The sequence below is a fragment of the Cyberlindnera jadinii genome (assembly GCF_001661405.1).
Source record: "Cyberlindnera jadinii NRRL Y-1542 unplaced genomic scaffold CYBJAscaffold_14, whole genome shotgun sequence".
Lineage (NCBI taxonomy): Eukaryota > Fungi > Ascomycota > Saccharomycetes > Phaffomycetales > Wickerhamomycetaceae > Williopsis > Williopsis jadinii.
Genome location: NW_017963665.1, coordinates 14560 through 30391, shown reverse-complemented (window position 1 = coordinate 30391; position 15832 = coordinate 14560). Strand labels below are relative to the sequence as shown.

The window sequence follows — 15832 nt, the reverse complement described above, 5'->3', positions numbered from 1 at the left end:
TGATTTGTGGAACGGGTGGTGGCATTCGGGTGCTCAGACACCCTGGTTTCCTAACTCGTCGCTGGTGAGGTTGTTGGTGTGCGACAGGGCTACGCTGGTGGACGTCAGACAATCAACTTGACCGGCATCAACTCCAATCATTGGGTTGCACATGATAAGTTCAATTGACGAATTATCTCATGATCTGCGATGTCAACTGCAGCACCACTGATCAGCTCTCACAATTCTTTGGTGGTGAGATGTATGAGGGACAAAAATAGTGTTCGTGGAGTCCTGGAATTTACAAGCACGGTGCTGAGACGTAGGCGTCCGGGGTGGAAAAGAAGGAATCCGTAACTTCCCCTTTAATTGGGCTGTAACTCGCCAGCTTGTGAAGTCACAGAGAGTTTCTGCCGTTAAACACCTGTAGATATACGGCTATGGAGAAGTGTCTAAAGTGGAACCTTGAAAGGTAATACGCTCGTATTGGTGTCTGATGAGATTCCAGCTTGAGCCTCCAATATGAGAATCTGTGCATTGTGTGGTTAGACATGGCCGTGATAGGACGTCTGTTTGTAAGGCAACATAATTTACACCATGGCTTCGAATCACACATACCGAAAGTTGTTTCAGTTGAAGAATGACACAGCCTCTACGTTTCGAGCATGTATTTTGTTGTATCTAAACACCTTGGACCAGTACTCGAGTGTAACACAACGCACACTTTGCAGAACCGCGATCCCGATGTTCTTAACTGCGAATGCGTGTGAAAAATGTCACCAGAAGCTTCAGCACCCAGGATTTGGTTCCCCACGCCAAATTTCGAAGTAAGACCACTCTAAACGGTTGCTACACGGTACATAGAACATGTGAACTCATTGGTGAAGTTCGTATTTGTTAACAGCGTCCAAGATATGAGGGCTTAGAACTTTTTGTTGGGATCTCAGATATCTAACTTGACTTAGTGCATGCCTTGAGCTCGAAGAAATCCGAAAGCGTATAAGCTGCGTCGTGTTGACGGGCACATATGTATCCATAAAGGGGTATTGAAGTTAAGCTTGTACACATATATCCAGTACTTCCCCACATTGATCATTGCCAATGGTGTGGTTGAATTCTGCTCGCTGGTTTGGAGAGTGTCCAAGTTGTATCGCCGACAGATCTTGTTTTTGACAGATTGCTCGTGATGCATGATGATGAGAGAGAGGTTGAACTAATTCATAGTGATGCCGTTTTCAAACGTAGTTTGCTCCTCATCAGGTGCTTTGGTTCGAAGTATATGTGGTCACATTCCTGCCGTCCTTGTCCTGAAGAACCTGAACATTCAAACATCTGAGATGATCACAAGCACTTGTTAGACAACCCATACGTGCAACTAAGTTGCAATTCTCGCTCGGTGTTAAGATTCTCTAGAGCACTGTTTTACCCCATAGTGAGCAAAGCACTCTCTTTGCTGAAACCAATGCATGGTATGTTTACTGCTTTCGCTAACAGTGACTGCCAGTGACTATGGAGACGCTGTCGGACTCAGGACGCTTGATTGCAACAATCCCCACCATGGTCAAGGCTCTGTTGGCTCAATGGAAACGAAAGCCGGTGTGTATCAAAAATACAAGGCCCATGCATCACAGAAACCATCTTTCGGGTCTTCGGGACGCAAATTTCATCAGAATGGCTCTGTTCTAAAGGCTCTGGCTAGCTCTAGGCCTAAAATAACGGATAAATAGAGGGGGTTTCTCTCTTCATGATGACTTATGAGAGTGTGTACAACATTTGCGGGGTTAGGGTTTAATGCACGCAGATCGTCGTTTGTTGGATTCGACAACACAAAGCTTTGTGTGTCTGTGGCTAAGACCGCAAAAGAAGAAAACGACGATACGGAGTCGCCACTAATCACCGAGCAAAGCCCTCTGAGACGTTATCGAGGTTGCTCAAGTTTGCTAATAACTTCCTAGCATTGGCGTGTCGAAGATGATCATTTTGAACAGGTGCATCTTTTCGTGTCCACAGTGCATATGTCTCAGTAGAGCTCAGGCCTGTACTCACACCCAGGTGTCTGGGTTGCTCTCGCTGAACGCTGTTGTGCTGACCGTGAACGGTTTTGCTAGTGCTCAGAGTGTGAGGCCCGATATCTACAGATTGTCCATCAAAAGCGTGCCAAAGATCGTTTCTACTTTACTGCACATCGATACAATGGAAGACGAGTTGTTGTTTCACCGAGATTTGGGAGTTGATCCCACACGCGACATCGGGAACAGCGTGGTTGTGTTGGACCCCAATACAGAGGTTGATATAGCAAAAAGAGAAGAATTGACGGGACGAGGTAAACAAAGAAGCAGGTACAACGATCGCCATCGGACACAATGCTCTGCTCATCCGTTGCATGACTTCTCGGTAGAGTCTAACCGTTGTAGGTGTAAGGACACCCATTCGCCTGCTTTTGTTGTGAGAACTTTTACCAAATCGAGTCATAATACCCTGGGTGCATCTAGAGATGATTCTGGAAGCTTTCAAGCGCAGGAACCGAACGGATCCCAATATCTGACAACTGTGGGTGCTGTGAAGGCAGAGACCAAACCTCGTCTAATACCTGGTAATCTAGCTCCTGGGTCAGGACAACTAGCATCCAATCGAATGTCATTTCTAGCTTTCCCAGATGAATTGGCGTTTGGCATGAAGAGCGACGTTGTGAGCTTTGAGTTGGATCCCGCTTTTGTAAATGATTCGAACGCCAACGTTCAGGAACAGCTACCGACTGTTGACAAAGACTGGAGAATAACCGTTAAAGCAGATATCACATAGCACTACAGATATCACATAGCACTACTAAAACGAGTACGCTGTATGCGGTATACTTATAAGACAATCATCAATTTTTATAAGTATTGAGTCATTATGTTCCGGGATTAGTACGTTGATGCTGGTAGGGCCTGTTTTACAGGAGCGAAAATCTTTACTCCATTACTTCTTTGGTTCAGGCTCTAATACAAAGATTGTGAGTATCTAATAGCACTGTAAGTCCTAGTCTTAACCAGCTCTATACATTTCCTTTTCTAGGGTTCCGTAACCATCAGTGCACTTTTGGAAAGGGATGGCTTCACTGGTACTTGTCTTTGGAATAAGACTTCACAGAGTGGTTCTCTTGTTGAGTTAGTGTCTTGCTATCATCGAACCAGTGGAACTGTGCACCTCTTGGTCTGCAATCAGGACTCTGGGCTCTTTTCAACGTTGAGCCCGCCACTGCGAAAGAAATATAGGATCCATTCCAATTGACTTTATAGGACAGAAAGTTATGTGGTCGTACAGTTTAAGGGTATCACTGATTTTAACATTTTTGTAAATTTGGCCGCGTGGTCTAGTGGTATGATACTCGCTTTGGGTGTGAGTGGTCCAGGGTTCAATTCCCTGCTCGGCCCTATTTTTTTCATAAATCTGATTTATATTGTCACGTGATCAAAATCTGATGGAATCAACCTCAAGTCACCACTGCTATGCGAAAATATTGTACAATAATAGTGACTTATTTTTATGACTGTCTATTAACAGAAAGGCTGAGCCATATCTCATACATCTCAATGAAATCCTGTGCTTATCCACAGTTGTGAGAGAGCGTGTGTCTTTTGGAACTGCGATTCTCTTCGTATCACTGGCTGGCGCGCGCGCGCACTTCATCAACGATTTGTTTACATTTTGGAAAACTTCAAACATCTAAAGATTGCGTGTAACGAGCATTCTATAGCGCGGCGCTTGGTCGTATTGGGATAAAAGCACTGATGGAGTCGTTGAAGATTCCTCTCAAAGTGAGGAAAATACACTGGGAGAAAAGTACACTCCAAAAGACGTTTGATGCGGCCAAAAAGATCGCCATTTGTTCTAGCGATGAAATACTCTGGATATCTGAGCACAGTGTCTACTGGCTAAAGGGCTTGTTCCTTGACAGATATTTCCATTATGATGAGGTGGTTATTAACGCATTCTTCACAAGTTTCTCTGTGGAGTCGTCTGATGATAGAAAACTCGTCGTTGTGTTAGAGAATGCTGCTCATATTTACTACGCTGATGGTCAGAAGCATACGATGAGCTTCTCATATCAAATCACAAATGCATACCCATTTGAAGGTGGTTTTGTGATAGATCGTTGTCCTGGATCAGGCTCCTGCTTCTTGGCAGTTACAGATCCGATGAGTGACCCTGGTGCCATTGTTTCGTCATCAACATCGTTGATTGCATCGACAGAACGCCTACTTCTTTTCCCCCAAAGGTCTGACTCCACAATAGCTGTCACTCGTGATAAGTATGAACAAACAATTTCACTCTATCACACAAGATTCCTCAATAGATCCAGCAAGAGCATTTCCCACAATCCTGTTGCATCCAAAAAGCGTGTGCCCTCGCAATCGTTTAGAATATCTTCACATTCTTCTTCTACTAATGATCAAGGCGAAGGAAACTTTGACAATGGTATAATGATGGAAAAAAGAAGAAATGTATCCCAAGCGGAAAATATGGCTATTGATAGGATGGCCTCGTATGATACAAACATGAAAACAGCAGAAACCATGTCGACTACAACGCCTCTTGATGTCATGGTGAAGAAGGACGCAATATTGTCAAAGCTGGAAACTCTTCAGTTCAAATCTGATTCAGATCAAATCAAAATCCAATCTGTGGTGTTTGAAGACAAAGAGAGTGTTATAATCCGTGACCAACTAACTGGATTCTTTCAATGTTTCATCTTTCATGTATCAAAGTCTGTTAACCCTTTCCCAAGATTGGTTAAAACAATTGACCTTTCAGGCCAGTACGTTGACTTTGGAGTATGCTCTTCGACACCTGGTATGTGCATTTTTTTATCAAAGTCCAACGATTTTGTACTATGCAACCCAGCATTACAATTGTCCACTTCGCTTTTTACAACATCATTCCATGTTGATGAGATTTGTGATGCCAATGGCTCAACGGTGATTTTGAAAGATTCGAATTGCTGTTATGGTTTATCATACCTACCAATAAACCCCAAGTCTGTTCTTGTCAAGAGATGTCTATCATGCTTGAAATATATCACAAACTCATATACGTTCAACTACATTTGGCTTACATTCCTCAACGCATGTTCAATTGATTCAGATGAATGGTCAGCTTTCGTTCTAACAGTTTTGGTTACTATATTACCGTTTGCAGTGAAACCTACTTCAGTTAGCTCTCCGAATCTTGTATCTTCTCTCTTGGCTAAGATAGTGCCGCTTCAAATGAGAGCTATTGGAGACGGGTTTGCATTGTATGAAATGGCTCCTAATATTGTGACTGCACTTCATTTGATACGTGAAGATCTCAAACTCGACATTCTTGAGAATGACTCAGTAGATAAATTGGGGTTCTTGCTTGCTCAGCTCTCTCATTGGATGTCCTGGCCATCTACGTGGAAATGTGCCTACAACGTTGATGAATCTTTGTTGGATAACTCACTCAGGTTTCCATCACCCCCTCTTCTTGATGAGCCACCAGATTTATTACGCTCGCTGACTTCTTTATTTGATTCTCAGATCGTTCCGTTTTGTACGTTTTCACAGCTTGCACAAGAAGATGAGGAGGTTGATGCAACAGTCACCTCTAGAACTTATGCAGTTCTACGACTATTCGAGGCTCTTATATCATCCGAATTTTCTCCTCTGGATATTGTGCGTATGCTTGGTGAATTGAAAATATCCTTGGAAGTTTTAGAAACATTCCCAATTGGTATCGTTATTCCTTTAAAGGAGGTGACATCTTACTGTCAAGAACATTTGGCCTCCATGGATCAATCACCAGGCGTCTTTGGCTTGCTTGATAGAAAAGATTTGGAGGTTATAAGATCCCATCAGCACAAACGGATTCACAAATACAGTGCTAACTCGCATATTCAAGCAAAGGACACCAGCCAGATTGTAAACACCATATGGAAATCCCCTGATCACATAGCTCCTATTGAACAAGATCGATTGGATATAACACGTACTATCTTCAAAAGCGATAGAAGATTTTGGGAAATGACGAAGATTTTAGAAAGTTCCCAGGTACAACGAGTAACAAGTACTCAAAATACAGCTGCATCAGACAAAGAGCTTCTTGAATATCAGAAAGAAGTTGCTCATTATGCTACTGTGAGGCTTTTGACTCTATCAATAGGAAAATCTATTGTATTCTATTCCATGAAAAGTCCTCTAACTACAGAAATTTTTCCATTCTGGAAGATGAACTTTGCAACAACCATTTACCCGGATGATATCACGATAACTACTGACAAGGACTCTTTAGATAAAGTGTCTTTGGAGTGGGCATATTTTCATAATGGGGCAGCTGGTGGATTGACAGTTTCAAAAGATGCAAAAGGAATCACTGGAAGCTGGATCACATTCAACAGGAATAAATCCCTAACAGCGCAACACGCTGGCTTCCTTTTAGGATTAGGATTGAACGGACATTTGAAGTCGCTAGAGGAGTGGAATATCTTTAACTATTTGGGACCGAAGCATTCATATACAAGTATTGGTCTTCTTTTAGGTATGAGTGCCAGTTTAAAGAGAACTATGGATACCAAGTTAACAAAGGTTTTAAGTGTTCATTTAGATGCACTGCTACCGCAGGGTGCTAGTGATCTCATTGTTGGAAGCTCTGTCCAATCTGCAGGCTTAATTGGTATAGGATTGTTGTACCTCGAAACGCAACATAGAAGAATGACTGAGATTCTTTTATCTCAAGTTAATGGGAAGGTTCATGTTGAGGGCAAGACACTTTCTGATGAGAGCTATAGGTTATCTGCAGGAATTGCCCTTGGGTATGTGAACTTGGGTAAGGCCAATGAACTCAAAAATCTCAAAGATACTCGTGTTATCGACCACCTACTCGAAATTACAACTTCTTTAAGAGATGTCCAGAGCTCTGAGGCTTACGATAAATCTATTGGGGGTGCTCTGATAGCGTTAATGTTCATCTATTTGAAAAGCCATGATAAAGAAATTGTTAAAAAGTTGGCAGTTCCTGATACTGAACAGGTTCTAGATTATGAGAGACCTGATTTACTTATCTTACGTGCTTTGGCTACAAACTTAATCATGTGGAATGATATTGCAGACACTGAAGATTGGGTTAAATCCCAAATACCTGCTGTGGTTTTGAGCAAACGACGTTCAAGTGTCGATTTGATCGATCAGTCAGATTACTACTACATCGTTGCTGGTGTTTGTTTATCTGTTGGTGTGAAATACGCATCCACGTCTAATTTAATAGCAAGGGACACAATCATCCATTTCTATGACGATATTACCAAAAAGATTGATGATTTGCATGGAGATGAATCCTTTGAAGCCATATTTGCAAGACCTGTTTTGCAGCACGTGCAGGGGTGTCTCGCCATTGCTATGTCGTTGGTGATGTCAGGTACTGGTGATCTTGACGTTTTTAGAAGACTTAGAATCGTTCATGGTAAGCTAAACAATTTGAGTGGGGCTATTGCATATGGGAAGTTTATGGCCATTAACATGGCTCTTGGATTTCTCTTTTTGGGTGGTGGTCAATACGCCATAAATACTTTGTCAAACTTCAGCATTGCGGCATTGGTCACTTCGATCTATCCAATCTTTCCAAATACAGAAGGTGGTGTTAACGAGACGCATTTACAAGCTTTACGCCATTTCTGGGCCATGGCAGTGGATCCAAGGTGTTTGGTGACAAGAGACGTTGAATCATTCGATATTGTTGAAGCTGATGTATGCCTGGAGTTTAAAGATGGCTCTACTCAAGTGCTTCGCACTCCAAGTATTTTACCTCCAGTGAATGATATTGCAAAGATTTCGCTTGAAAGCTTTGAATATTTCAACATTTCTGTTAGCGGTGACGAGTTTTTGCAAAATCGTGGGCAGCTATTCCTCTACAAGAGACAAGGTATTAACGTTATGAAACACTCTGTTAAGGTTCTCTTAGATGAAATCAATGCCAAGTTTGAACAAAAGGATAAAACATCCAGTTATTTTTACGACTTGGATTTGTTCAAGGGGTTCAAGAAGGATGATATCCGTGAACTTATTGGCCGCAATCAATGTGATATGAAGGTCAACATCGTTGATAGACAGATCGAACTTTCCAATTTGGTTAAGAACCCAAGGAACATTGACGATTTGTGGAATCTCAAATTGGTATTCTCTTATTACGATCGTGCTCTACAGGAAAGCGATACGCATTATCTATCGTTAGAATTTATTGATGATCTCAGAAATGTTCTATGGGGTTTGTATAACTGAACTATACTTTCAACAACAGGCAGGAAGACCCCTTGTGTTCGGCTAAATCATCATGCCATCTTTTGGTGAGCTGTACTGCCTTAATATTACACCTCCTTCGTTCAACACCTTTGAAGATAAGTCGTCCATGCTATAGCTCTGAGAATAAACAACCTCTTTTATGCCACTCTGTACAATTTTGACAGAACACGTTAGACAAGGACAAGTGTTACAGTACAACGTTGCATTTGAGCCAATTCTATCTCTGCCACTTTCCAAAAGAGCATTCTCCTCAGCATGGAGACAGAGACAAGTAGACAGTCCTGCGCCTGAACCGTTCCCTGTATTACACCTTGGACATCCACCTTCGTTGCAATTGGTCATATGACGAGGAGTGCCGTTATAGCCTGTGGCGATGACTCGTTTATCACGAGCAATGACAGCACCGACACGGCGTTTCATGCAGTTTGACCTTAACGCAGCCAAATCAGCCAATCTCATGAAATAAGCATCCCATGTTGGTCTCAACCTTGACTGTTCCAAGAGGTTCAACTCGCTCAGTTGTCTGTACAGATGTTCAACGTTTGTGGACGTGTTTATCACTTTGACATCTGCCTTGGAGATGACCTCGGTCATCAAGGTGTTCCTGTTGTAAAGCTTGTCGTCCGAGAGGTCTGAGAAGCCTGTCAGGTTGATGTGTGGGTGGTTGGCTTTATACCTCTGCCATCTCAGTTTCAGCGGCGCGTCCACCGACACGTGAAGGAAGAACGGTCTCTTTGCCAGTTGCGCCAACTCCGCGGCCGACTCGATGTCTGTGAAGACATAATGGCACTGCCAGCTGTTCGTGACGTGATCGATCAGCTTGTCCAGCGTTTCAAACACCAACTGAGGCTCCAGCTCATCACCCTTGGTGACGGAGCACTCTTCAGGCTTCAGCTCGTCCCTCTCCACGTTGAGCAGCGTGAACCCCTGGTACGTGAGATACCTTGCGATCTCCGTCTTGCCTGACCCCAACGTTCCAGATATACCAATGAGCATCTCTGTCTCGTCCACTCGTATCGAGGGGAGACATCGCCGGTGAGAAGAGCAGGCAGACGAACAAAAGAGAAGTACTAGGCAAGCTCATCATCCACGCCCATCATCCACGCCCTCGGAGCTCCTCCGTGCTGTCTCGTGTTCCCCTCGGAACTCACACCCGTGCTTATGTAATCATGTTTACGTTTTGTGGTTTGTGGTTTCTTCGGCGCTCTCCTGTTTCGTCTGGAAACGCATTTTTGCGAAAGAGAAAAAACACAAACGCAGCGACAACGAAAAGTGCGACAAATTGCACGGGAGGGAGGGAAAACACACGCACGACGGTGCGGGAACGAAGCGGATTTAGCGAAAAAAGAACGAGTGAAAAAAAACGTCGCGAAAGAAATCGCCCATTTTTGCGTCGTGTTTCGCTCCACAAATCAAACTGCAGCGAATTTCCTTTCCCGATCGGGCTTTTCTCCCACACACACACCACACACACCACACACAAAATAAACGAAAAAACGTAAACCGAAAAAAGGAAAAAACGAAAAACCGAAAAAACGTAAAAAGTAAAACGAAAAACGAAAAAAGCCACTTCACAACCTCAGCTCAAACCATTGGATAATCCCTCCGTGTGTGTGTGCCCGTCCACTGCTTTTTGACGCTGTCCTCCCTCTCCCACTGCTCCACTCTCCCACTCTTCCACTCCTTCTCTCACCGTCGTGCCACTCATCCCCCGCCATCTTCCGTTTTGGTCCAATCACGTCTTCGCTCCGAGGCCACAAGAGTCACAAGATGCTTTCACATGCCAAAGCTGCCACCAACATGGGCACCAATTCCATCCCCAAGGTGAGGGAAACTGCTCACGCGATCAACAACGCCGTCAAGCAGTCCAACAGTGCCCGTCTGTCGAGAACAATGAAGGCTGGCACCAGGCTGATGTCGTCGTATCCGTTTCCAAAGATCCCGAGACCAAAGAGAAATGCGCTGTACTACAACACGTTCTACTACGGGTCGCAGTTGAAGAACGGGATCAGGGACAGGCTCCCTCCGATACGAGGGTTCTCGCAGACGTACCAGAGGCTCAACGGGTCGTCGATCTCGGGCCAGGACCCGCGTGCTCATCACCAGCTCATCAAGTACCTCGTGATCGTGTCCATCGGCTTCATCTGCTACGGCATGACCGCCAGGATGTACCACCTGTCCAGGGGGAAGGGCGACGAGGAAGACGAGGCCGACGAGGATGAGCTCGTTGGTCCTTCAACGTCCATCGTGAAGCCGAGCCACTCGTGGACTTTCTTCTGCTACAGCACGCTCCCGTTGAACGCCATCTCGAGACTCTGGGGCAGAATCAACAGCATTGACTTGCCGGTGTGGCTACGTGCGCCTGGCTACAAGTTCTACGCCTACTGCTTTGGCGTGAACTTGGACGAGATGAAGGACCCAGAGTTGGACCACTACAAGAACTTGAGCGAGTTCTTCTACCGAGAGTTGAAGGACGGCGCCAGGGCCATCGCCAAGGACGCTGACTTGGTCTGCCCAAGTGATGGCCTTGTCTTGCAGTTTGGTGCCATTGATAACGGTGAAATTGAGCAGGTGAAGGGTATGACGTACTCCATCGACGCGTTCTTGGGCAATGCCACGACGTCGAAGCTCGCTGCCCCTGCCCATGAGGTTTGTTTCAACCATCCTGATGAGGAAGAGGTGCACAAGAGACACGAGGAGTTTGCAAAGATCAACGGCATCTCATACACCTTGGATGATATCATCGGTGGTGAAGGTAAGAACGTGACGCACTTGAAGAAGATATACTACAAGGAGGAAGGTGACCGTACCGTGGAGAAGGCCGGTTCTGCCAAAATTGCAGAGGTTGCCTCCAGTGTGACGAACTCAACGCCTACAAAGGACTCGGACAAGGAGTTGTTCTTTGCAGTGATATACTTGGCTCCAGGTGACTATCACAGATACCACTCTCCTACGAACTGGGTCGTGCAATTGAGACGCCATTTCGTCGGTGAATTGTACAGCGTTGCTCCATACTTCCAGAAGACGCTACAAAACTTGTTTGTTCTCAACGAGAGAGTGTCTCTCTTGGGATACTGGAAGCATGGGTTCTTCAGCATGACCCCTGTTGGTGCTACCAACGTTGGCAGCATCAAGGTCAACTTTGACAAGGATTTGACGACGAATACCAAATACCAATCACCGCATTATTCCGACTCGGACGATGAGCTTGTGAGAGTGAAGAAGCACACCTGTTACGAGGCAACTTATTCCAACGCCTCCAAGGTGTTGGGTGGGTTCCCGGTGACCACTGGAGAAGAAGTTGGTGGGTTCATGTTGGGTTCAACGGTTGTTCTGGTGTTTGAAGCTCCAAAGGAGTTCAGATTCGACATTAAAAAGGGCGAGAAGGTCAAGATGGGCCAATCCTTGGGAAGAATTCATTGATAACCTCCTGCTCAGTACCTCTTTTATCCTCATTACTTCTTTCTTGATTGATTTACCTTGGTTTTTATGGCTTTGCATTTATATATTACGACACTTTATTTGATACTTGGATACCACTGTGCGTAGACAGCCATCATGTCTCTTTATAGACGTATGGGCCTGGCTTCTCCTCCACTGGCAGGTCCAATTTACCCTCCTCGATCTCAACACCGTCAACCTTCAGCCCAGCAACGATGTGGTCACCAGGAACAACCTTTCCAACACCCTTGGGAGTGCCTGTGAGGATGATATCACCCTTTTCCAGCGTCATCACCGAGCTCATGGTGCTCAGGATCTTGTTGATCGGGAAGATCATCAGGCTGGTCAAGTCGTCCTGCTTTGTCTCGCCGTTGATCTTCAAGAACAGCTCAACGTTGTAAGGATCAGGGATCTTGCTCTTTGGAATGAAAGCGCTCAGCGGGCAGAAGGTGTCGAAGCCCTTGCCAATTGACCAAGGCAGGCCCTTCTTCTTCGCCTCATCTTGGACGTTTCTGGCAGTGAAGTCGATTGCCAGCGCATACCCGTCAATGGCATCAATGGCGTCCTTATCAGAGAATGCGTCTGGGTCCAAGTTCTTCAGCGTCTTGTTCAGAATCACCGCCAGCTCCACTTCGTGGTGAACCACCGTCCCCTTTGGAATCAAAACAGCGCCAGCTCCCTGTTGCAAGATGGAACTCGTCGGCTTGAGGAAGTAAAAAGGTTGCTGTGGTTTCACGTTGTTCAGCTCAGCGATGTGAGCGGCGTAGTTACGCCCAATACAGAGGATCTTACGGGCAGATTTGGCGTAGTTGAAGGACATCGTCGGTGTTCGCTACTAAGCAGTGGTTGATTGTTGGTGGTGGAGAGCAAGGTGCGCTCCCCTGTGTGGTTTTCGTCCGCCTGGACGTGGGCCTCGAGAGGCCTTCGGAGATGATAACGGATTAGCTGAAGCCACATCACAGCGTATCAGACGTTGTAGGCATGAGGATTAGGTACGATGGCATGTTTCTACAACTACGATAGGCACTGTGTTACGCCAGTGGCTCTTCGTGTCGATGGTGTTCTTTATTGCTAAGCTACGGCTTGTGTGTTCTTCTGGTAACGCTGCTCGTGCCTGTTGGTGTGGCGTAACGCTTATTTGTATAGTACATTAGTAAGAGGACCTGTGTGTCCTGTCTTCTTCTTCTTCTTCATCATCTTCTTCTTCTTCTTCTTTCTCTCCCTTGTCTGTTGAATTCTGGGTCCCTAGACGACGCTGCGTGTACTGCTCTGGATCCACGTCCTATATCGCTCGTAATGGCCATCAGTATGAATCGATAGGATAATGCCAATCATGAGACTGACGCACTCGAACCACACGGACGACACCAACAGCAGCAGCAGCCCACTCTCCACGTCTGGACGGTGCCAGCACGTCTCATCTGGCTTCAAATTGCACCATTCTTCTGGTTCTGGCCTTGTAGAGCACCCTGTGGCCGCAAGAGCTACATCTGATGGCATCGTTTCTACCAAGCGACACGTTGGTGGCACAACTCGTACAGATGTACTTCACAGTGTTGTTCTTGTTCGACGTGAAGCCAGAAGCTGCGGAACTCAAGTTCTGTGGTGCGACGAAACCTTCTCTGCTCATGGTGTGCCTGGTTGTGTGTGTATAAGTTAGCCTGAAGAGGAAGAAGAAGGTGATCTCCGAGGAAAATTTTTGGTGATCATCTTCGGGGAGAAATGTACGTAAGATAGACATCCAGACACCACCAAGTGGCCATCGGCGTTGTCCACGCTTTCTTTCCGACCACACGCAAACGAAGGTACCCACAACAACGAGCAAAGGTCCCAACAGACTCGGTGTGTAAGCGATGGCAGGTCAGTCCGCTAAGAAACAGGTTGCCTCTAACAACAAGATCCTCAAGGAGATCCATAGGATCACGTGGGTGTCGCTTGGTGTGTTTGCGGTGTTCAACTTTGCTGTTGGCCGTCCTCAGAATTATAAGCCATTCATCATCTTTTCCATACCTGCTCTGCTAAGCATATACACGTTGGAGAAGACTGGACGTCCAGTGGTGGATAACAGTGGGAAGATTGTGCGTATTGGCCAGGATCTGCAACAAGAAGGGTTGACGGAGTACTTTTTTGACATCATTTACCTCACCGTCATATTCAACTTGATTAGTATCGTCTTCAACACGACCAAGATCTGGTGGCTGTACCTTGTGGTTCCAGCATTTGCATGTTACAAGCTGTATGGGCTGGTGAATGCTGGCAGACAGCTGCTTGGCGGTGGTGGTGCTAGCACGTCTGGTGCTACTGAGAATGACGGTCAAAGTGGCAGTAAACAGCCGGAGAAGAGCAAGAGACAGCTCAAGATGGAGAAAAGAGGTGATAAGCCAAAGGTTAGATATAGATAATGTGTAATCTAGGGTGAAAAGAAAGGTTATTAGAGCATTTCATGTGTATATAATGAATAATTAGAGAAGAGGGAGAGAGAAGAGGGCTTAAAGACAGAGATAAAAGAAAGACCTTGATACGGAAACAACGGGGTTGATAAGCCTGGTTCATCGCACCATTGGTCACGTTCGGATATCACCCCTGCTTTGATATGTAGAGCTGGTATCAACGTATCATCTCCCCTTGGCTCTCTTCCTTTTCCTCGTTCTCTCTTACCAAAGCATATATGAACGGTATTCCACAGCGTACCTCCAAAGGTTATATAAAGCCAATCTAAATCAAATTGAAAGAAAGACAGAAGGAAAGAGACAATGAGAGATAGTAATGGATCCAAATCAAGGGACATTCATGGACTAAACAATGCAGAATGGAATAGAATCGTCTTCAATAGTCCCTTTCGCCACCACCTGATGAGAAGGAGGAAGGGGACGCTTCTCATCTCTATGTTCACCCAAATCACTTGTCTTCATATCATGGGAAGAGAGATCCAAAGCAAACTTCAAACCATTCCTTTATTATAAACAGAAAAAAAAACATCAAAACAAAACGGAACAAATCAATATAAGTAAGAACAACCAAGAACAAAATACATCACACCAAGGATCTGGTCTTCGGGAAGAGAAAGAGCAAATAAGCAGATTCGCTTCAACAACAGTTACTTGAGGAGCCGCCAGAGATGGATTGACCCTTCAAGTTAACAGCGCTCTTGTTGTTAGCAGCATTGTTTGCCGCGTTGTTGGCAACGTTTGCCTTAATCTGTCTGGCCATTGTGAAGAACGCCTGCTCAACGTTGGTTGAGTTCAAAGCAGACGTCTCCAAGAATGGAATGTCCAAGGCATCCGCAAACTCCTTTGCAACGTTATAGTCCACCGTTTTCTTATCGGTGAGATCGCTCTTGTTACCCACAAGCAGCTTCATAACACCGCCCGTGGCGTATCTGTCAATCTCCTGGAGCCACTGCTTGACATTGTTGAAGGACTCTTGGTCGGTGACGTCGTACACAATGATGATACCGTGGGCGCCTCTGTAGTAGGACGAGGTGATGGTTCTGAAACGCTCTTGACCAGCAGTGTCCCAGATCTGCAGCTTGATGGTCTTCCCATCCAGCTCAATGGTTCTGATCTTGAAGTCAACACCAATCGTGGAAACGTAGTCGTTTGTGTACGTGTCGTCAGCAAATCTCAACAACAAACACGACTTTCCGACACCGGAGTCTCCGATCAACAAGAGCTTGAACAAGTAGTCGTATTCGGTATTCATCGTGTCGTTATCTTCGGCTCTCCTGTTGTGTGTGAATGGATAAATTTCCAGCTGCCGCTCCGTCTCTGTGAATGAGTCTGTTGGTTACTGTGAAGTTGGGAAAGTGAGAGAGAAACGAAGTCCACAAATTGCCCCCTCCCCCTTTTCACGGACAAAGCGAGAAAAAAAAAGTCCCAGCAAAAAATGTCCTGTGCGTAGAAATCAGCGAAGGCGAGCAGGACAAGACAAAAGACAGCAGAATCAGACAAAAGACAGCAGAATCAGACACAACGGGGCAGGCTGGGTAGGAAAACGAAATGAAATGGGTTTCTACAATGGGGTTACAAGAGAAGGACGGTGGTGGAGTTACGGAGGAAAAGGTGTTCAAGTGTGGTAGCGAGTAATTGGGCGTTATTTCTTAGGAGAGGTTGTCC

The 15832-nt window shown here is 45.4% G+C and overlaps 8 protein-coding genes and 1 non-coding gene across 9 annotated transcripts; 5 read left to right on the top strand and 4 right to left on the bottom strand.

Moving 5' to 3' along the window:
* Nucleotides 1-990: 990 nt before the first annotated feature.
* Nucleotides 991-2781, top strand: CYBJADRAFT_191609 (uncharacterized protein; the record flags this gene model as incomplete). Its single annotated transcript, XM_020217407.1, has 4 exons — nucleotides 991-1448; nucleotides 1484-1575; nucleotides 1935-1967; nucleotides 2032-2781. Exons 1-4 carry the CDS (start codon nucleotides 1442-1444, stop codon nucleotides 2779-2781), a joined length of 882 nt encoding a protein of 293 aa, XP_020068751.1. The 5' UTR covers nucleotides 991-1441.
* A 115-nt stretch (nucleotides 2782-2896) lies between these two features.
* Nucleotides 2897-8255, top strand: APC1 (anaphase promoting complex subunit 1; the record flags this gene model as incomplete). Its single annotated transcript, XM_020216615.1, has 3 exons — nucleotides 2897-2974; nucleotides 3037-3128; nucleotides 3719-8255. The coding sequence occupies 3 exons, from the start codon at nucleotides 2897-2899 to the stop codon at nucleotides 8253-8255; spliced, it is 4707 nt and encodes a 1568-aa protein (XP_020068750.1).
* CYBJADRAFT_t136 lies at nucleotides 3324-3395 on the top strand. The gene has a single exon. It is a non-coding gene; the product is annotated as a tRNA-Pro (tRNA).
* DCD1 (deoxycytidine monophosphate deaminase) lies at nucleotides 8190-9409 on the bottom strand. The gene has a single exon (XM_020215628.1). It carries the CDS (start codon nucleotides 9270-9272, stop codon nucleotides 8298-8300), a length of 975 nt encoding a protein of 324 aa, XP_020068749.1. The 5' UTR covers nucleotides 9273-9409; the 3' UTR covers nucleotides 8190-8297.
* A 1126-nt stretch (nucleotides 9410-10535) lies between these two features.
* Nucleotides 10536-11693, top strand: PSD1 (phosphatidylserine decarboxylase 1; the record flags this gene model as incomplete). The annotated part of the gene is made up of 1 exon (XM_020212082.1): nucleotides 10536-11693. A coding segment is annotated over one exon (1158 nt), but the record flags the coding sequence as incomplete, so codon positions are not given.
* Nucleotides 11694-11832: 139 nt separating this feature from the next.
* Nucleotides 11833-12537, bottom strand: FMP41 (Fmp41p; the record flags this gene model as incomplete). The annotated part of the gene is made up of 1 exon (XM_020213819.1): nucleotides 11833-12537. The coding sequence occupies one exon, from the start codon at nucleotides 12535-12537 to the stop codon at nucleotides 11833-11835; it is 705 nt and encodes a 234-aa protein (XP_020068747.1).
* Nucleotides 12538-12925: 388 nt separating this feature from the next.
* RPC10 (DNA-directed RNA polymerase core subunit RPC10) lies at nucleotides 12926-13367 on the bottom strand. Its single transcript, XM_020215627.1, has one exon. The coding sequence runs from the start codon at nucleotides 13345-13347 to the stop codon at nucleotides 13135-13137; it is 213 nt and encodes a 70-aa protein (XP_020068746.1). The 5' UTR covers nucleotides 13348-13367; the 3' UTR covers nucleotides 12926-13134.
* Nucleotides 13368-13570: 203 nt separating this feature from the next.
* Nucleotides 13571-14119, top strand: SND2 (Snd2p; the record flags this gene model as incomplete). The annotated part of the gene is made up of 1 exon (XM_020212957.1): nucleotides 13571-14119. The coding sequence occupies one exon, from the start codon at nucleotides 13571-13573 to the stop codon at nucleotides 14117-14119; it is 549 nt and encodes a 182-aa protein (XP_020068745.1).
* Nucleotides 14120-14804: 685 nt separating this feature from the next.
* Nucleotides 14805-15419, bottom strand: YPT1 (Rab family GTPase YPT1; the record flags this gene model as incomplete). Its single annotated transcript, XM_020213818.1, has 1 exon — nucleotides 14805-15419. One exon carries the CDS (start codon nucleotides 15417-15419, stop codon nucleotides 14805-14807), a length of 615 nt encoding a protein of 204 aa, XP_020068744.1.
* Between the last annotated feature and the right edge of the window lie 413 nt (nucleotides 15420-15832).

Excerpts from the sequence above, each read along its gene's own strand:
- DCD1 (XM_020215628.1), bottom strand. The coding sequence starts at position 9,272 with ATGCTCATTGGTATATCTGGAACGTTGGGGTCAGGCAAGACGGAGATC.
- RPC10 (XM_020215627.1), bottom strand. The coding sequence starts at position 13,347 with ATGAGCAGAGAAGGTTTCGTCGCACCACAGAACTTGAGTTCCGCAGCT.